The 20,298-nt window shown below is 43.3% G+C and overlaps 2 protein-coding genes across 4 annotated transcripts; both read left to right on the top strand.

Annotated features, from left to right (window-relative positions):
- The first annotated feature begins 1,513 nt into the window (after nucleotides 1-1,513).
- Nucleotides 1,514-5,286, top strand: LOC101061626 (obg-like ATPase 1). Its single transcript, XM_003962762.3, has 11 exons — nucleotides 1,514-1,673; nucleotides 1,990-2,087; nucleotides 2,185-2,328; nucleotides 2,419-2,546; nucleotides 2,687-2,862; nucleotides 2,959-3,039; nucleotides 3,374-3,471; nucleotides 3,558-3,698; nucleotides 3,961-4,057; nucleotides 4,241-4,363; nucleotides 4,451-5,286. Exons 2-11 carry the CDS (start codon nucleotides 1,990-1,992, stop codon nucleotides 4,553-4,555), a joined length of 1,191 nt encoding a protein of 396 aa, XP_003962811.1. The 5' UTR covers nucleotides 1,514-1,673; the 3' UTR covers nucleotides 4,556-5,286.
- Nucleotides 5,287-8,303: 3,017 nt separating this feature from the next.
- LOC101064005 (transcription factor Sp3-like) lies at nucleotides 8,304-20,060 on the top strand. 3 transcript variants are annotated; one of them, XM_003962531.3, is made up of 9 exons: nucleotides 8,304-9,027; nucleotides 14,976-15,073; nucleotides 15,698-15,928; nucleotides 16,003-16,599; nucleotides 17,109-17,321; nucleotides 17,401-17,602; nucleotides 17,687-17,870; nucleotides 17,948-18,144; nucleotides 18,484-20,060. In XM_003962531.3, exons 1-9 carry the CDS (start codon nucleotides 8,448-8,450, stop codon nucleotides 18,729-18,731), a joined length of 2,550 nt encoding a protein of 849 aa, XP_003962580.2. In that variant the 5' UTR covers nucleotides 8,304-8,447; the 3' UTR covers nucleotides 18,732-20,060. The 3 variants fall into 3 exon arrangements, with proteins under 3 accessions (XP_003962580.2, XP_011617161.1, XP_011617167.1); XM_011618859.2 differs by lacking the exon at nucleotides 8,304-9,027 and adding an exon at nucleotides 13,928-14,651; XM_011618865.2 differs by lacking the exon at nucleotides 8,304-9,027 and adding an exon at nucleotides 13,930-14,691.
- The last annotated feature ends 238 nt before the right edge of the window (nucleotides 20,061-20,298 follow it).

The following is a 20,298-nucleotide window of genomic DNA, read 5'->3' as shown; positions in this document are numbered from 1 at the left end:
CTTGTCAAATCTTATTTTCGTAGAGTAGTGTCAGGAATGCTTCTGGGTATTGTACTATGATGTCCTATAATGCATTTTGAATTGTTTTGAGAAATAAAATATTTCATTTCTTCACAATCTTCTATCCTGTCTTTCTTTCACAAGTTTTCAGGTAACAGGCTAATTTTTTTTAACTGAATTTTTGCACAAAATGATGTGTAAATTGATGGTTTTGTAGCTTTATCAGGATTTAATAAAATGAGTTTACTTGTATGTCAGTTTAACCTCATTCTTCTATTCCGATGAGTTTATGAATGACCAAAATGGCATTTTCCAAAAATTTGTTATATACTGTATGTAAGGTAAAGAATCTACATGTGGTATCATTACTTTATTAAATATACCTTTTACCTACGGTATTTGTAACTGAATCTTAATAGTTTAAAGCAATGTACATTTAATCTTAACTAGCACAGTGTAGAATATTGAAATTTAAAACCCCAAGAGCTATAATCTCCATCCATCCATCCATTCTCTACCGCTTATCCGGGTCGGGTCGCGGGGGCAGCAGCCTAAGCAGAGAGGCCCAGACTTCCCTCTCCCCAGCTACCTCCTCCAGCTCATCCGGAGGGATCCCCAGGCGTTCCCAGGCCAGTCGAGAGACATAGTCTCTCCAACGTGTCCTGGGTCTCCCCGGGGGTCTCCTACCGGAGGGACATGCCCTGAACACCTCACCAGGGAAGCGTCCAGGGGGCATCCTAACTAGATGCCCAAGCCACCCCATCTGGCTCCTCTCAACGCGGAGGAGCAGTGACTCTACTCCGAGCTCCTCCCGGATGGCAGAGCTTCTCACCCTATCTCTAAGGGAGAGCCCAGCCACCCTACGGAGGAAGCTCATTTCAGCCGCTTGTACCCGTGATCTTGTTCTTTCGGTCATTACCCAAAGCTCATGACCATAGGTGAGGGTAGGAACGAAGATCGACCGGTAAATCTCTTCACCACAACGGACCGGTGCAGAGTCCGCATTACTGTGGACGCCGCACCGATCCGCCTGTCGATCTCCTGCTCCATTCTTCCCTCACTCGTGAACAAGACCCCGAGGTACTTAAACTCCTCCACTTGGGGCAGGATCTCCTCCTTGACCCGGAGAAGGCACTCCACCTTTTTCCGGTCGAGAACCATGGCCTCGGATTTGGAGGTGCTGATTCTCATCCCAGCCGCTTCACATGCGGCGGCGAACCGATCCAGTGATAGTTGGAGGTCACGGGCCGATGAAGCCAACAGGACCACATCATCCGCAAAAAGCAGAGACGCGATCCTGAGGTCACCAAACCGGACCCCCTCAACACCATGACTGCACCTAGAAATTCTGTCCATAGCTATAATCTCGAGTAGAATAACTTTAAACTCTCGGTATGATTATGTGCCGTGCAAATTGGCCAATATTACAGTTGTTTTGCTATTGCTAGCATAATATTGACGCGTTTTACAACGTTAAACAGCAGCGAAGTTATTATCAAGCCTACGTTTGTTCTTTGGCGAGTGGCATAGCGGTGACGTCATGCGCTGCTGTTTCCTCGACCAATCAAAGAAGACCTTCGTCCAAATACTTCCGGGTTGCTTCCACACTTGTCTTTCCACCGGAGCGACTGGTGTGACCACCACGTAGACTTTAGGCTAACCAAGATTAAAAGGTACCAATGGCGATTTGTTTAGCTTAACGTGTACCCCGTTGTCTGGTGCAGTTAGCGATAGTTTATGTTTTATCTTTTTTAGTTTCACATACTCAACAGCAACAAAATTGCTAGTTGTGTTTTCAGTCAGCCACTTGCTAATGTTAGCATGGTGTGTTTGAATGAGCGTTTCTAGAGTAGTTTATAATAAAGAATTGAACTACTTACAACAAAATAGCTTATACTTTATTATTGACTATGTTTGTCACTAATAGTACTCGCATTGTGTGATGGGTTGAGGAATGGTCATAATATAACACATTTATCTTTTACATAGATGCCCCCCAAAAAGGGAGAAGCTCCTAAACAGCCTCCTTTGATTGGACGTTTTGGAACTTCCCTGAAAATTGGAATTGTGGGATTACCAAATGTCGGGTAGGTTTAGGGTTTCCACACATGTTCCAAAGTCTTTAGATATTTGTAAACTGTGTTGTGTGTGAATGACCCAGCATAATGACCGTGTCCACCTCAGGAAATCCACATTTTTCAATGTGCTGACCAAAAGCCAAGCTGCTGCAGAGAACTTCCCATTCTGCACAATTGATCCCAACGAGAGCAGGGTACCTGTGCCAGATGAGCGCTATGATTTCCTCTGCCAGTACCACAAACCAGCAAGGTGCATGCATCTTTCCAATACTGTATCTGCAGCAACGTTTGTGCAGCATCCATAGAATTGCCTCATTGATTCCTGGATTTGCCTTTACAGTAAGGTTCCAGCTTTTTTAAATGTTGTGGACATCGCTGGGCTGGTGAAGGGAGCCCACTCCGGACAGGGACTCGGAAATGCTTTTCTTTCCCACATCAATGCCTGCGATGCTATCTTCCACATGACCCGTAAGTTCTAGTTTCTCTTTTTTGGACCTGGGCTGGAGCCTATTTCAGCTGCCTTTGTGCACGAGAGTATTGTTAATGTGTTGCCTTATTTTAATTGTATTTAAGCCGTCTTTCCAAGTGACTTTGCTGTTTTCCTTCAGGTTCCTTTGATGATGAGGATATCATTCACGTTGAGGGCAACGTTGACCCTGTGCGCGACATCGAGATCATTCATGAGGAGCTGCGGCTAAAGGACGAGGAAATGATCGCTCCCATCATTGATAAGCTGGAGAAAGTTGCTGTCAGAGGAGGGGACAAGAAACTCAAACCCGAATACGTGAGGGAAACCTGCACACTCTAGCTCTGTATCATGTGTGTCACTGAAGAAGAAAGTAGATTCCTGCTACATATTACCTTACTTCTTTCACTTCAGGACATCATGTTGAAGATAAAAAACTGGGTAGTAGAAGAAAAGAAACATGTCAGATTTTACCACGACTGGAATGACAAAGAGGTAAAAATGTTTGCACATATTTTCTGTCTTTCTCACAGCTGTTAAAAGAATTTATCCACATTTAGCTCAGATTGGGTTGTCTTTGAAAACATTCTTTAGAGCATCCATTTAATTATCTCATGCGTTACCACTGGTGTGTGTGTGTGTGTGTGTGTGTGTGTGTGTCCAGTGGGTGTTAATGCCTCCCTAGTCAAGCGTTTACTTCAGCTATTATAATCAGTGTAACCACAGTTCACTGGAATCAGCTCGTGTTGAGTGGGTCTGTGGCCCTGGGAAGAAAAAATGATTGAAATGAGAGTTGCATGATCTGTATTGTCTGAAATTCTCTCCACAGATTGATGTGTTGAACAAGTACCTGTTCCTGACATCCAAGCCCATGATCTACCTTGTTAATCTCTCAGAGAAAGATTACATCAGGAAAAAGAACAAGTGGTAAACTTTGCTTTTTTACCCTCCAGGCTGCTTCTGTACATTGTTAAACATTCACAATAAGTGATCTCAATGTTTGTTCATCCCAGGCTGGCAAAAATCAAGGAGTGGGTAGATGCTCATGACCCCGGTGCACTAGTGATCCCATTGAGTGGCGCTTTTGAGTCTAAACTGCTGGACATGGAGGAAGAGGAGAAGATTAAGTGCTGTGAGGAACAGAAGACACAGAGGTGGGACATTGACACTATATGGTTTATATTAAGAACTCCCGCTTAAAGCTTATATTTATTTATCACTCTTTAGTGAAAAATGTGTATTTTACTCACATTATACTCAGATTTTGTCAAACTACAGCTGTTTACATCCATAAGTTTAGGTGACTTAATAATGTCTTCAATGTTTCCTGTATAGCCTGAAATTCACAGTTCTGTATATGTTTATGATCTGACTTTATTATTACGGATGGTGATTATGGATCGTGTGTTTCGTTAGTGTTCTGACCAAAATAATCAAGGCAGGGTATGCAGCACTGCAGTTGGAATACTTCTTCACAGCTGGACCAGATGAGGTGCGAGCATGGACCATCAGGGTAAGAACGGCTTTTTGTTCAGGATTCTGAAGAGTTTTTACAGCTTAGTGAGTGTTTTTATCAACTTTCTTGATGCTAATTTTCCCATTTAAACTCAAATTCATGCCAGATATGCTTGTATAACAAGAATTTGAACGTACAGCAACATTATCTTCACAATATTCTGCTGTTTTTCTCCTTCAGAAAGGGACCAAGGCCCCCCAGGCTGCAGGAAAGATCCACACTGACTTTGAAAAAGGCTTCATCATGGCTGAGGTGATGAAGTTCAGTGACTTCAAGGAGGAGGGAAGTGAAAGTGCAGCCAAGGTGTGTTTTTATGTTGATAAAGTCATTGCAGTACTTAGATTAAACATTTCCGAACAGTATTTAATCACTTTTAACCCATTTGCACAGGCTGCTGGCAAATATCGGCAACAAGGCCGGAATTACATCGTGGAAGATGGAGACATCATCTTTTTCAAATTCAATACACCCAATGCACCAAAAAAGAAACCATAAGTTGGCACTGTCATAAGAGGATCAACTCGCAGTTTAGTTGGGGCCCCAGAGAGCTTCACTGACTGCTGGTTTCCACACTTCTCTTTTGGATTCAAGATCAGACGCACTCTTGTGACCAGAATCAGTTTTTAATTCTAATTATATTCCTGGAACAGCAAAATCCATGGGTGCCATTGGACCAGTTTTTATTTTAATTAGAAGATATTTCCAATAGGAAAACGGGTTTTTCGGACTCATTCTTGTTTTCTAGCATCTTTTCGGCGAAAGAACTCCTAGTCAGCAGAGTTCGGTTGTCGCAGCTTTTCTGACTGTACACCTTCATTGCAGACAAGTGTTTAATGGGCCGGGCCGCTCTGTCAAAAAACAATGTGTCGATGTGTAAGAGAATGGAAACCAACACTCTGTGTGACAGCTCAGCCCATCACGACGCTGTATCCTCAGCGGGGGCATTTATTTTAGAAAAAACAAAAGCAGGCAGAACTGGAAATGCCTAAAAATTAACTGTCTCTTTCATATTGTTTGCTACCTGCTGCAGTGGACAATTCTGTGTGGACCTTGTGGACTATACTTCAGCTAAAAATTACTCACTGCCTCTGTGGTGTGAATGTCAATGCATTACAAATGCTTTCATCAGACATCTTGCCAAATTGTGGACAAATAGATATTAAAAAAGATCAAAGAATGCCACTATATATGTGCTGTCCAATAAAGGAGACAAACATGCTGCTGCATTATGTTTCTACTTTTGTCAGGTTTGGGTGCAGTAATGTATGTAAATATCATAGTTTATATCTAAATGAATAAAAAAACACGCTTATGGCCACAGAAAAGCTTTTAAATAGTTGGTGGCCAAGGAAAGTGAATATGCATAAATACTGTATATTTGGGGACTTGTCTGAGAATTATTTCACAGCTTTGAGCAACATTTCAATCAGCGAGTTAATGTGTTTTTATTGATGTGCAATATTTAAACAGCAAACGTCCTTTTTAAAACATACCAATATGGTCCACACACTTCTGGGTTAAGACTAACTAAATAGTTAAATCAGAAGTGTTAATATTGGTGGGGTGATGAAGGGACACAGTGTGAGAGAGGAATTTGGGTGTGATAATCTCACCCACATACAGTAGTGTTCTTCATCATCCTACCATTCAGTTGTGTTGCATTAGCTACCCATCGCCCATCTATTTGGCTCATATTCCTCTGACTCAAAGACAACAGATATCTCAGCTGTAACGAAAGAAGAGGAATTTGTCCAGGCTCCAAACTCTGGGATGGTCACATCCAACAAGCATTAGTTGCTTCCACTTGGGAGTCTTCCCACCCAGCTGTGCTATGGTATAACATCTGGAAAGGAGGTTAAAGCCAACAGCATGACATTATCAGGTAAACGTTTTGTTTTCTAAAAAAGATTTACAGCAGAAGGATTTTAAATGCACAGTCATCCCACGGATAAGTGCTGATGGAAGATTTACATTCTTCACACTTCTCATATAATGTGATAACAAACACAGTATAATAGCATGTCTTAATCCATCCTGCAGCTGTCGGGGACAGCCAGGCCCAGGTTGCTCACGGAGGTCAAAATTAGATAGAAAGCGATAACACTAAAACAATGCAGCTCCCTTAGTTTGATTATTATTTCTGATTGTTTGATATTGCAGGCTAAAGAAGCGAGTTGCAAAGCAGTAATTTGTGTGTCCAGCAACACTTGGCAGTGGGTACAGCCCATAACACAGAGACAGACACAAAGATCTACAGAGATATGAGGCCAGAAAACTAACCTGATTGCAAAAAAAAACCCCTGAAAATGGCATGTCGTAAATGGCATGCCTCTTGGTATGTGCTTTACTGCAGGTATTATTTTAATAATTACACTACATCCCACAATGTTTAAGATTAATCATTGTTTATATTTTGGTTTTTTTTCTCTCCACATTGAGATACAACTTCATGGTGTTTCTTGCAAAGCCAAAGAAGCCGAACACCTGTGGTACATGTGTCCCGGCAGCAGTCAGGCCAGTCTGAGAAAAGCCTCGACAGGATGACGGTCTTGTGCGAGGTGTTACCTAATTGTAACTGTGTGTGTGGTTCTTCTACATCTCTGGGTGCAGGTGGAACAGAGCAAAGGGCCAAAAATAGATACTTACCTGTTGCTTTATCAGATTTGATCTTTCTTTTACCCAGTGGCTGTTTCTTTTACAGCTACACCAGTTAAGTTTGACCACGGGTGGCAAAACCGTAGAAGAGGATATTTTATATTAGGGTTGGTTATACTGGTGAAAGATTTGAAAAGGATACTTTTTAATAAAGAATATTTACAACAAGTAACAAGTATTTAAAGAATATAACAGAAAAATGAATAGAAAATAATGATTTACCCCCCAAAATGGAAAAAGGATTGAATTGAGAGCTGAACGTTCTCTGAAATTCTCTCCACAGACTGGGGCATTGAAAACAATTAGTGAAATCTCTCATAGAAAGATTAAATTGGGAAGAAAAGAACATGCGGCAAATGTGTTTCCTTTCATTATTTCCTCAGAATCTTTTTTTCTTTTAATATTCATAATAATAACCAAACTATCTCTATCTGCTCATCTCTCTCTATCTGATGGTCCTGTTGGTAAAAAGGGAGTTGGGAGATGCTTCGGACCCCAGTGATCCCACTGAATCGAGCTTTATTGGCTAAACTGCTGAACACAGAGGCAGATGAGTAAGAGCTGTGAGAAACAGAGGTGATAGAAAGAATATCTGGTTGAAATTAAAGCTAATATTTATTTGTCTGGTTGTGTTTTAGCAGGGCTGTTGTATAACAGGAATTTGATTGTATAGCAACATTACCTTCACATTTGGAGCTGAGATGTTGAATATTCTGCTGTTTTCCTCTTTCAGAAAGGAACCAAGGCCCCCGAGGCTGCAGAAAAGACCCACACTGACTTTGAAAAAGGATTTATCTTGGCTGAGGTGACTTTAAGGAGGGGAGAGAGGGCTTTATCATCTGCTGGTTTCCACACCTCTCTCCTGCATTCAAGGCCCATTTGGTGGTGTGACAGAAACTCTTTTCATGTCTGGAGAAAAATCTGTTTTTAATTCTGAAAATTTGGAACCTTTTAGTAAGTGTCATATGACCAGTTTTTATTTCAATTTGAATATATTTCTGACACACAAGCCAAACAAGGTTTTCCTGCCGATTCTCTGTTTCTCGAGAATCTTTCCTATGAAAGAACTCAAAATAAGCAGAGATCTGAGGTTGCAGCTTATCTGTCATTAGCTGATAGTAAGAACTAATTAGTTGATCAGTACAAATTCATTGTAAGAGAAAATGAAAACCATCACACTGTGGGACAACTCGGACCAATAATGCCCTGTATTGTCAGCAGTGGGGGTTAGTGTAGACAAAAGCAGGCAGAACTGGAAATGCCTGACCACAACAAATTCACACACAGCCTTTATTTGGTTTGGACTGCCTAAAGTGTAACAGTCTCTTTTATATTCTGCCTGTTTCGGAAACCTGTGAAGACCTCGTAGTGGCTAAAAATGACTTGCTGCCTATGAGGCGTGAATGTCATTGTTTTTATTTCGAACATACGTGTTGTATATATATATATAACACATATGTCGCCATATTGTGGAAAAACATATACATTGCTTTAAATATTAAAAAACTATTTTTTTTAAAAAAAGATAAAAGAATGACGCATTTCATTAAACTTGACGAACGTGCCTGGGCGGAAGTGGAGTATGTGGAATCACGTGACCACCGACGAACTGTGCGGCTCGAAACAGCATAACAAACATTTCGTTTATTTGTTACCAGAAAAAGCAAATAAACATAATCAATAGAAGCTCTGGATAACTGATTTTTTTTTTAATCGAATTGTGTCACTCGTGATGGGGAAATCATCAAGCACGGCGACACCGTCCCCCAAGCGAAGCCGACTCGAGAACTCTTCCGGAACTGTTTCACTTAGCGCGAACATTGGAGACATTTTAGAATCAATAGATCATAAACTGTCCGGTCTCGTTGCCAGACTCTCTCTAGTGGAAACCCTTCACAGAGAGTTCCAGGCACTACGAGAGTCTCTGGAATCCAGAACTTGGGAAGCGACGTTGATGACGGAGGACGAAACATCCCGGGAAACAGTGGACGGAAGCCCCGCAGGAATTACACGTGTGTCGGCTGAAATTAAAAACACTGAAGAGCCCGTTGTCGATGTTCAGTCACGGAGAATAAGAAAACATTTAGTCATTTCCGGTAACACACAGCAGACAGGAGAAGGTCCAGAACATGCAGTGAACGACTTGACTCAGAAGCAGGTCAAAGTATCAGAAGATACCGTGAAAAACATTATCCTCCATCCTGTCCCCAACCTGGATGGAAAGGAAAAGAATGTGTGCAGATCCAGACCCATCCTTCCAGAAATCAAGGTTAATGCTGTAAACTCAGGACAATATAAAAGAACATATGCAGGTATGTGTGTGCATAATACAAACATGTGTGCATGCATGCTATGTGGATCTCCCCACTTGTCCATTAGTTTTGGCTTAGGGTATGGAAAGACCTCTCAGAATGGCCCACACACACACAATATATTCATCTTTCTCACCGTTTGAGCTTGCTGATATGTCCCTACACTCTGCCTTGACAGGAAAACTGACCACAAGAAAGATCTCGGTTGTGTTCCCAGCTCAAGAGAGTCCTGTCAAATATTAGCTCCATATCTACCTTCTCAAATACTCAGAGGAGGTTCAGTCTCTCTGGTCCCCAACTGCCTGTTCCATAACACAGCGGGATGGGGACAATTCTACCCTCTTGGTCTGAGTGATATGTGAGAGCCATGAATGTATGTGGTCTCTAGGTGGCCGCAGAAGTACAATCTGGGTTGTCTTTGGAGGGTGGAGGGCAGCTGTGGGGGGGGGGGGGCTTTGCAGGGTGTGGTTGCTGGCGGATGATTGGTTTGCCTGTATTTCTGGCTGTTGTGTCTGAGCCCCTGGCCTCATTTGACCAGGGGTTGTGCCTCCCCGTCCCCAGGTGTCCATGTTTGTGTGTGCGTACATGTGTATCTGCAGACATAAACTAGTATGCATGTGATAAACATGTGAGTGTAATGCGAATGAGTGTGTGCAAGAGGGCGTTCTAGTCCTGTCAACCCTCACATAGTGCAAGGGGCATTTGGCATTATGGGTGGCACATGATGATCCTATAGCAGCAGGCAGCGTCTGCAAGGGATTTTGTGCTGTGGATGTTATATTTGTGTATCTGAACACAGCAGCATAGGTTTACACGGGAGTTTGGATAATTTAGTTCACACACTCTTATCAACCTGTCTCCCATTCTTTTAAAAGAACCATACCATATGTTTTCTTTCATCTGCCACATCACCAAACTGAGACATCTTCACTACCCACCAAACCCCAATTAGAAAAAAAGATTTTATGGACAATCATATAACCAATAATCAGTAAAAACAACTACACATATCAACACTTAAACCCCCATATTTTCTGTTTCACTCCTCTTTTTTTCTTTTTTTTACATCAGGGGTGCTGACATGCAAACTACTTATAAAATGACCAAGTCAAAATGGTCGACCCATTATATTTATTTAGAAAACTATTGAGGATTCTTACAATTTATGTTGATGTACGTTGCATATGTTGCTGGGACTGGGACTTTAGTTCCCTCTTCTTTCTCTTTCTCAGCTCACTTTTCACGGGAATTCGGTGTTGTATTTTCCATGAACAGTCTGAAAATGCCTCTCAACATTTCCCTTCTTTGGTATTGCGATGGTAGACCGGCAGATGAGTCAAACGCACTTTGTAAGAGTCCTCGTGCAAAGAAAGTCCTCCTCCCTTCCCGTATGAAAGTGATAAGTTTTATTCTTCTTACTTGGCCCCAACTCATTTAATACTTTCTTAAGTTAAAGGGGGAAAAAAACGAAAGCTAAAAACTTTAGCAGTAACAAACTGACTAGATTGTTAGCTTAGCATGGTGTTTACTGTTTTGCTGGTTGTTGACTGTAATGTGGTGAATTCTGGATAGTTTGAAAAGTCATCTGTCACAACTATTCTACTCTTCCAATTACAGTCAAACAAATCTGCTCCCACCCGGTAGAAAGGTGTGTGCATGTGCATGAGTAGCAACATCATTACCGTAATTTCCGGACTAAAGCCGCTACTTTTTTCTACACTTTAAACACTGCGGCTTATTCTACGGTGCGGCTTATTTATGTTTTTTTTTTGTGTCACACTATCACAACTATTGTGAATCAGTCATTTTTACAACGTGGAAAATACTAGAAGAAAAGCATATGATGCGACTCTTAAGTTAAAAGCGATCACTCTGCCGCGCGTAATCTTGGCATACATTACGGTAATCAATGGCGAGAAGGTGGAGACGCCCGCCTGAAGAACTGATCGAAAACAAAAAGACGACAAAAGCTTCTAGACGTAAACATCGCAGGTGGCCCGAGCTTGAAAACGTTCTGGAAGACTGGGTGGACACACAGAGAGCAGGCGGCCGCGGTGTTTCCGCTGTACAAATCAGACTGAAGGCAAAAGCAATCGCCACCGCGATGAAAATAGAAGATTTTAGAGGTGGGCCATCGGGAGTTTTAGATTGTTCATTGTTGAGTAAAAAAGCATAAACAACATAATTTGTGTTTAGCTGATACAAACGTATATTTCAAGGTAGCTGCATTACAGACACTGTTAGAAAAAAAGCATTTACCCGTACAATATATTTGTTTATGTTGCTAAATGGATTAAATTAAGTTAAGAAATCCTGACGTGATAAAATTTGGATTTAAGGTCTCTGTATAAACATACAAGTGAAGAGTGGCTGTTGTTTCTTACCTGTCTGTTTGTCACTCGTCAGTGACTCGTCTCTTACGGTAATAAAAACATATAACGGTACTGAATGTTTTCGATCTAATTTTTCATATTACTACGTGGGATACCTGTGGCTTAAAATCCGGTGCGGCTTGTATAAGTACAAAATTGATTTTCTTTCTAAAATTAGATTATGCAGTTTATAATCAGGTGCGCTCTGTAGTCCAGAAATTACGGTAGATGTTGTGTTCCTCTTTGGTGGACCCTCAAACCATGATGGCATCTATCATGGTTTCCTCTCATGGTATTTACTCAAATACCATGTGGATCATTTGGTGATACAACTTAAAAACGGGAAGTGTTTTTCAGTGATTGGCAGTATCCATTCGTCATCTGTGTCCTCTGACAGTTGGAGCACGTCCTGTTTGAGCACAGTCTGCCTCTCCCTCAAGTGTGCATTCTTTTTTCTTAGTGGTCCCTGAGAAAAGCCCTTTGCATCAGGCTTTGTCTTGCCAGGGTTATTGCAGGCGTCATCCCCACGTGTCATCTCTTGTGTGTATGTGTCCCTCCTGTCCTGTGTCCCCCCCGTCCTGTGTCCCTCCCGTCCTGTGTCCCCCCCTCCTGTCTTCCTCACACCGGGGCCCCGTGTGTTCAAGGGACTTGATACTAGGATCAGACTAGACAAATTTAGCCCGATTTTGACGAGTGTGACGTATCCTCGAATGTGTCCCTAGATGTCACATATTGCCCTGCCCCCCCAACTTGTGCCCCTGCTCTTGGTGAGAGAGAGCACATGATGATCAGTTGGGGGTGGGGTGGTGCGGTGGTTGTCAGTGTCAGTCATAGTGTGGCCACTTGCTGGCACAAGACACCGAACTACTTTATTGACAGTGCGGCTCACATAGCGACTGTGGTGACCGACTAGCTACATGGTGCAGTGTGATACGGGTTCACCCTCTCCGCTCCTCTTCAAAGAGGCAGTGCTTGCTGGTTTGGTTATGCGTCTCTGAATAGTGGTTTCACGCCACCCACACACTCACAGACTCTTTGCACACTACACATGGTGAATGACCTAAATGGTGAGTTGTTACTTCATTTGGCTTGATTTTGTTCTTTTGTTTAATAAAGTAATTTGGTTTAAACATGTACATGATGTTGCCTCCCTTTCTTCTGTTGAGACATTGAGCCAGGTCATGACTCAGGTCTTTCTAAATGGTGGACTTTTGTTTGGCAGGTGTTCACCTTCACATCTTTACAGGCGCTCTTCTCTTTTTTTGTCTGTGTGAGATTCTGCCTGCCTTTCTCTTGGGAATCCTTTTTTCCAGTTGGTCCTTTGCTTTTACGGCTGCACAGCTGTGCCTTCCCTCTGCAGCTTCTTTATCTGTGCCCATGTGGTCTGCACTCGACACATTTGCACCACCTTTTCCAGATATATTTTCATATAGCACCCCTTTCCTTCAACGCCTGCTGTGGAAGCCATGTGACTATTTTGTCCTCAATCAGATGGTCTTTTAAATTGCCAAATTTGCAGGACTTGATCTGCATCACATTTATCAAACTGTGCTCCTTGAGTCTAATCACAAGCAAAAACGTGTATCTCTCTTACATTTATATACATACATACATATCTCTCAGACGTTTGTGCTTGGTACAAAGTACTCATCAAACTTCAGCATTATTATGACATCTAGTTTAATCTCACGTCACTTATGTGGAAGCGGGTGTAGATTTGCTCCTCGCCAATCACATGCAGGAGAAAGGACACTTTCTTCATTTTCGCCATCCCTGCCACTGGCCTCAGAGTAGATGTTGAACTTCTGCTTGAACCGCTTAAAGTTTTGAGCGAGATTTCCATCAAACTTCATTGATGACGTTGGATTAAGCAAATTGCGTTGCTCTGACTTATTCAGGTGATTTTGTGCTGTGTGCTGCCACTCACTGTAGCTAAGTTCCCATGCACAGTTCCCATCTCCATCGTTGGAGTGCATCAGACTTGACTGCCACAGCACTTCTGACACCATGGTGTCACTCAATGAACGTACCAGCACGGAGTTTTTACTGACCAACTTCAGGTCAGCATATTCTACTATGTGCTGTTACTCTCTTTCAGTGACCAGTACAATAGTAGTTTTGCCATATGTACAAAGATTCACAAAGATTTTTAAGAATACTTGAACCTCAAAGCAGGTAACTTCCTGTGACCAGTAGGTGGTGCTATAAGCACGACTCAATATTGCTGGATAAGTCTGTTCATTGTTTCAATAATCAGAATAATAATAATAAACCATAGAGGACAACTTGTATATGTTTATTAATGTATTGCCAAAGTATTGGACTTGGTATTGGCAGATACTCAAAATCAATTGACTTGGATTTGGGACAAAAATGTGATGGGGGCTCCCTCATAAATATATCAGTTTATTTCTTTGAATGGTTGTAATAATTAAGCTAGATATCTGAAAATTAAACTACAGAAAAAATATGGCAAAAGGTTTTGACATTTTTTTTTAAAAGTTGGTAGACAAGGTAAAATTGTGTGAATGGTCTATGAATTGTTTCACAGCTTCAAGCATCCTTCAAATTTAATAAATGGTTACAACACTTAATTGAAACCAACTAAAAAAACCTGACAAGTTTTGATTTTATGTATGTCAAAAGATTTTTGTATTGATAAGTACAATACAAAGTAAGAAAAAACTTTGGAAGACAACTTTTGTTTCAAGTATGATTATAGTCATAAAAATAATTAAACTTTGTTTTGGTTCAATTCAACACTTAAGAAAAATAGACCCACTTTTCTCTATTCTGTCACAAACTTTCTATAATCACAATCTTTATAATCTAAACGTGATTTTAACTATGAGTGAATTCCCAAACGTAAGAACATTTGAATTAACATCTCAGCGTTCAAACTATCCCTGCGTATAATTTAACTGCATTCCATCTCTTCTCTCTTGTAACAACAGGAAATACACGTACTATAAATGTTTCTGACGTTCAACGTAGCCAATAAGAATTGCCGAGCCTCTGTCTCAGCCAATCAGGAAGGAGAAGAAAGGCGGGACGTCCTGTAATGTGATGCAAATTCGACGGTCAAGCTTGTTAGTCCCACCTTTTTGTGTTTCCCGCACCGTCAATCAAAATAGAAAAAAAAATCGACCCGAATTCACCGATCAACACTAGCCCGCCTTTGATAAAATAATCATGTTTGGAGTTTAGTAGGTCCAATAATCCTTTCGATTACTACCATTCACGCTATGACTGGTACGTAAACATTTAGCGCATCGAAGCGTGCAACTAATCGGTGAGTTTGTATAACCTACAGCGAAGCAAACGGCGTCTTTTATCTTTTGCGCTCCTGCTAACTAGCTAGCTATGGTTAGCTAACTGAGCTAGCTTCCTAGCCACTGGGCTGACAAAGTAAACACTCAATTTAGTCCGAAATTACTTTAGAATATCCACTGCAAAGTTGATTTTCGCAGTCAGCACCGTTTGGACTGGAGAGTGGGGATGCTTTGTGAGCTTTTCTGGCAGGCAGAAGTTGAAGATTACAGAGTTTTGCTGAGTTTCCCCCTCTCTCCCTGCTAGCGCCAGAGCAGCCTCTGAAACAAGGAGAAATGGCGTCCGCGGACGTGGACAGCAGTCAAAGCGAGTTTCTGCAACCCACCGGCGCAGCGGAAACACAGGTATCCGACATTTTCTACCTCGTCTGTCTCGCCTGCTTTCGATTGCTGGTTATGTATTTGAGAGCATGAAGTTCACACGTTTTAAATTTTGATGGCATGGGGCGAAAGCCGTACACTTCCTGTGTTCCCCTCAATAACGGCCACCCACTTTACCCCTGTAAAACCCGCCCATAGTGGGTAGGACACTGAAGTTAGTCACTTGGGTCGGCTCGCTGGAAGATAGCCGGTGTACCGTGAGCGGGGAAGACGTTTGGGTGTGCTAATAATGCCTACACAGCGTCCATAATCAAACAGTACTATCCGGTTGTGTTGCATTAGCCACCCATCCCCCACCCCATTCTCTCAACCGGTTCTGAGCCTGTTAGCCTTTAGGCTGTGTTTACGGATGCATCTCCCTGGAGGCTCTTTTATCATCCATTATTTGCTGCAGGAAAAATCCTACATTTACCTCCACCCCCTGCCCGGTTGTGGGTTACTTTTGCTGGATCAGAATTTTGGTGATTACAGAACTGATTTGCAGACAGCAGCCAGCGTGGCTCCCTTTCACGGTGATCTCATGTAAAGGTGAATTGGCTGGCTGAATGAAATGGCTCTTTGTAATCTGAATACTCTTTTGATCTGCAGACAACAGATATGTCGGCTATTCAGATGACGGGTTCAGACCGATGGGAGGTGGTAACGCCTGTCTCGGCCGGAAAGGAGGACCACGGAGTTGTTCACGTTCCAAACTCTGGCATCGTCACGTCCAACGGACAGTATGTGCTTCCGATCGGAAGTCTTCCCAGCCAGCCCGTTTATGTCACAGCAGCTGGTAATGAAGTTACGGCCAATGGCGTTTCAGGAATCCAGTATCAGGTAGTGTTCCTAAATACCTATAAACACCAAAGGGCCCCATTCAGGTTTAACCTCATCATCCAACCATTCTATAGGTTATTCCACAGATCCAAAATCCTGATGGGACACTTGCAGGTTTCTCAGCACAAGGATTGGACGATGGCACAGGGCACATCCAGCTCCTGCAAGATGGAAGCCAAGGTAACATCGGAATCAGCTGCGCCACGACAGGAGCCACGGACCTCCTGACGCAGGCGGGACAAGTACCCTCAATCCAAGGCCTCCCGCTGGCTGGAGGGTCAGCGTATACCGGCACCGTACCTGTAGGGCTGCCCAGCAACATCACATTTGTACCTATAAATAGTTTGGATCTGGAGTCTCTGGGGCTCACCGGAGCGCAGACAGTTCCCATCGCCACAGGGGTCACGGCAGAAGGTCAGCTGATCATGAGCGGTCAGGCGCTGGAGAGTCAAGGTCAGGACGCCAGTGCCAAACAGCACCTGGTTACCGTGAGCAACGCCAGCAACAACCCAGAACTCTATGTGCCAACCACCACCTCTTCCAACACCTCCCTTCCTGAGACTATAGATGGCACTGGGGTTCTGACCCAGGCGACCGCCGTGTCTGCAGGGGTGTCGGATCCATCTTCCTCCGCTAACTTTAACTCTCATAATCACCTGCAGCAAATACAGGTCAGAACATGTGATTTCTCTCTTCGGTGTTCAAGCAGAAGGAAAAATAAATGTTGTGTTCATTTCTTTAGTCTCTGTTGTGTCAAAGAAGTCAAAGTTGCAAGAATTGCAAGTTAATTGTTCGGGTAATAGGTGGTTAATTAGTTGGTTAATCATGTTAAAAAAAAGGGTTGCTGATCCCTAAAAATGAGTTTGTGCATTTGTGTCTCTTTGATGCTCGGAGCCACAGAGTTTAGATAATTACTGCATATTATAATAAAAGACTGATTAATATCCAGGTTTTTATTTCCTGGAGTGTGTTTGTTGTCCAAAGCTAATTAGAGGGCAGATGTGTAGTTCAGGGGCTTTTTCTGGCTTCTTTTGTTCAGCTACCACACATATTTTTGCAGCCTGTGGGAAACGCTGGAGTTTGTAATTAATTAACAGAAACGATCCAAGACCTCCCAAACCTCTGCTCTGGCTTTTTCTCTTTTTCAAGTTTTGTGCTTTGTTATTTCCCTGTGCTGCAGGTCTCGTCCGCTAATGCCACCACCATCTCACAGCCCATCCTGCAGCTGTCCGGGGACAGCCAGGCCCAGGTCGCCCAAGTGGCTCAGGGTCAGGACCTGAATGCAGCAGCAGGTCAAACTCTACAGAGTGTGCAGCTGGTCAACCCAGGAACCTTCCTCATCCAGGCCCAAACCGTCACTGCTACAGGCCAGATCCAGTGGCAGACATTCCAGGTGAGCGACCGCCACAGTGCAGGGTGTTGGCGCTTCTGTTGGAGATGTCAGGTGATGTTTACGCCGCCCGTCTGTGCAGGTTCAGGGTGTCCAGTCGCTGCAGGGGCTCCAGTTGCCTCAGGGACAGGGTCAGACACAGCAGCTGACCTTGGCCCCAGTCCAGACTCTTCCACTGGGCCAAACGGGACAGGTCAGTTTGCCCAACCTGCAGACGGTCACTGTGAACTCGGTGTCACAAGGAGTTCAGTACACACACGGAGAGGACGCAAAGAGTCCAACCGGTACGTTCACCTCCAGACACCTTCACACACGTCCCTCGTCTGAAGGTCACCGTGACTAATCTGCTGACCCCACCCGTGGTCCAGGTATTCACATCAAAGAGGAGCCAGACTCAGAAGAGTGGCAGCTGAGCGGAGATTCAACACTAAACCCCAGTGACCTCAACAACCTGAACATGATGGGAGATGGAGACATGGAGATGCAGAGCGAGGGCAAGAGGCTACGCAGGGTGGCCTGCACCTGCCCCAACTGCAAAGAGTCGGGCGGAAGGTCGGGGGAGCTCCGCCAAAACGTTCAGATTTCCTGAGAACATGGAGGCTCACCTTTCATTCCCTCGTGTCTCGCAGGGGTTCGGGTATGGGGAAGAAGAAGCAGCATATATGCCACATTGCTGGTTGTGGCAAGGTGTACGGGAAGACGTCTCACCTCCGGGCCCACCTTCGCTGGCACAGCGGAGAGCGACCCTTCGTCTGCAACTGGATGTTCTGCGGAAAGAGATTCACCAGGAGTGATGAGCTGCAGAGACACCGGAGAACACACACGGGTGAGAGGAAACTCTTTGTCTCCTATAGAAGACACCGTTAAAATAGTACAGAATTTTTAATATTTGAATCTGGGTAAGGGCCAGATTTGCTTTTAAGAAGCCCTTGATTATATTATACACATATTGTACAGCATACATACAGTAGTCTTACCTTAATTCCTGCTTGGGCCTTGAAATAAATGTCATTTTCCCCATTTATGACGCGAAGAGCGCCATCTGGCGGTCAGTTCAGGTATAGGCAATAAAGGCCGTCTTCCACAGGAGTCAAATCAAAGCTGAACTGTTTGTGTGATAAGTGATGAGATGCTGCTGGAGCTGATGTCCGTCTGTGTCTCCCAGGAGAGAAGAAGTTTGTGTGCATGGAGTGCTCCAAGAGGTTCATGCGCAGCGACCACCTGGCCAAGCATATAAAGACTCATCAAAATAAAAAAGGCATTCCGGTCACATCTCCGCCCACCGCCGACGCCGTCATCACCTCCGACGGCACCACGCTCATCCTTCAGACCACCGGCGGCCACGACCACGTGGGCAATCAGGAGATCCCCTTACAGCTGGTCACAGTGGCTCCCAGCGAGGTGATGGAATGAGGAGGTGAACAGGAGCGAGGGGCATTTCTGTGTTTTTTTCCTTTTTTTTTTTAAAGAACTGACCTATCACAGGGACCTCTTGGGCTTTTCTCTTTCACTCTTACCCCCTTTTTTTAAAAAAAAAAAAAACAAAACATATGACTATATGCGTAAATATATATGACAAATATATATATTTTAAGTAAGAGTTATGACCTTATGTTTGTTTTTTGCAGTCTTTTTATAGGCGGGCAAAAAATGACATGAAAATGTGTTCACTATGTACACGTGTAAACACACTCACACACACACACTCACACACACTAACACTCAACAGCAACATGAATACGCGACACAAACGAAATGCCTTATTTTGTATCATACTCTTGTATAAAATGCTGGAGGTGCATGTGTTTTTTAAAGCTTTGCAGATGAAGTAACCGTGTTGATTAAAAGGAAGCAGAACCTCTGCAGAGTTCTGACGTCACTCGAGCCGTCTCTTTGAAGCAGCGCCGCGTCCTCGCCAGGCCGCCGCTCCGCTGATGCCATACATCTTCATCTTAGAGATCCGGGGGGGTGGGGGGGCGCTCGGTACCAATCAGTCAAAGCTAAGGTTACTCTGCGACGGCGGCCCAGGATGGCGACGCCGCGCGGCGCTGGTTGAAGCAGGGGGAGGTTTATTAGCTGGGGTCACTCAGCTGATAGGAAGCCGGTGTTTTACAGGCGTGACGGGAAGGCGAGCCGCCAACATCTGTCCTCACAAGCACGACGTCCGCTGTGAAGATCCACGTCAAGACACGTCCCCCCATATTCTTTTTTGTAAATCTATGTCCACTTATTTTGCCGATCTTTGTGTTGTGCTACGCCGAAGCCACATGGCGATTGTTTTATTTTTTTAAGCGTGGAGCTCGGCCGCGGGGGGGGGGAGCCGAGTTTTGTTTTGTTTTGTTTTTCTCGCAATGCAAAGAAATGGATGCAACCAATCAGCTTCGGTTTCATCAAACATTCCAGTTGGACGCCAGATGATCCAGGACTGGTTCGGCAATAACTCCTGTCTGATCCAGACCACAAGGTTTGGAGGAGAACAATCACGCCATTGTTTTAATTTTATTTGAATTAATGTAATCCTTCCTGTTTGTCCTCATGTTTATAGTATTCATTTACATGTATGTTATCTTATTTTCACATTGTTCATAGAAGCCATTATTACTTAGTTTACTGAATTTGTTGTATCAACTTATTTTAATTTTTTTTTTTTTTAAGAATTGGTGTAAAAATTGAATGTTACATTTTGTAAAACATTTTTTCAAATGGATCACAATAAAATTCTGAAACCTTCCAGAAACTTCAACTTGCAGTTTAAGAATATCTCAATTTGTTTTTGTCAATTCTTTTTTCTTCACTTTTCAGTGTTTTAATGATCTTAGTGGCTCCAAACGCTGGTGCCCTCTAGTGGCGACAGAGGAGACCGCAGGCTTTTATTTCCTTTACTACTTTACCGACTGATGAGTAAATTCGAAAACTAAAGCTGGTATTAAACTCTGTCCGTTAAGATCTACAACGATTCATCAAATAACTTAAAGCCAAT

This window comes from Takifugu rubripes, chromosome 2 (assembly GCF_901000725.2).
Source record: "Takifugu rubripes chromosome 2, fTakRub1.2, whole genome shotgun sequence".
Lineage (NCBI taxonomy): Eukaryota > Metazoa > Chordata > Actinopteri > Tetraodontiformes > Tetraodontidae > Takifugu > Takifugu rubripes.
Note: the sequence above shows the minus strand (reverse complement) of the source record. Positions and strands in the feature narration are given on the sequence as shown.

Coding starts and splice junctions, on each gene's coding strand:
- LOC101061626 (XM_003962762.3), top strand. CDS start 1,990: ATGCCCCCCAAAAAGGGAGAAGCTCCTAAACAGCCTCCTTTGATTGGA. Junction 4,058..4,240: donor TGCGAGCATGGACCATCAGG/GTAAGAACGGCT, acceptor TTTCTCCTTCAG/AAAGGGACCAAGGCCCCCCA. Junction 4,364..4,450: donor GAAGTGAAAGTGCAGCCAAG/GTGTGTTTTTAT, acceptor CCATTTGCACAG/GCTGCTGGCAAATATCGGCA.
- LOC101064005 (XM_003962531.3), top strand. CDS start 8,448: ATGGGGAAATCATCAAGCACGGCGACACCGTCCCCCAAGCGAAGCCGA. Junction 9,028..14,975: donor ATATAAAAGAACATATGCAG/GTATGTGTGTGC, acceptor TCTCCCTGCTAG/CGCCAGAGCAGCCTCTGAAA. Junction 18,145..18,483: donor ACACCGGAGAACACACACGG/GTGAGAGGAAAC, acceptor TGTGTCTCCCAG/GAGAGAAGAAGTTTGTGTGC.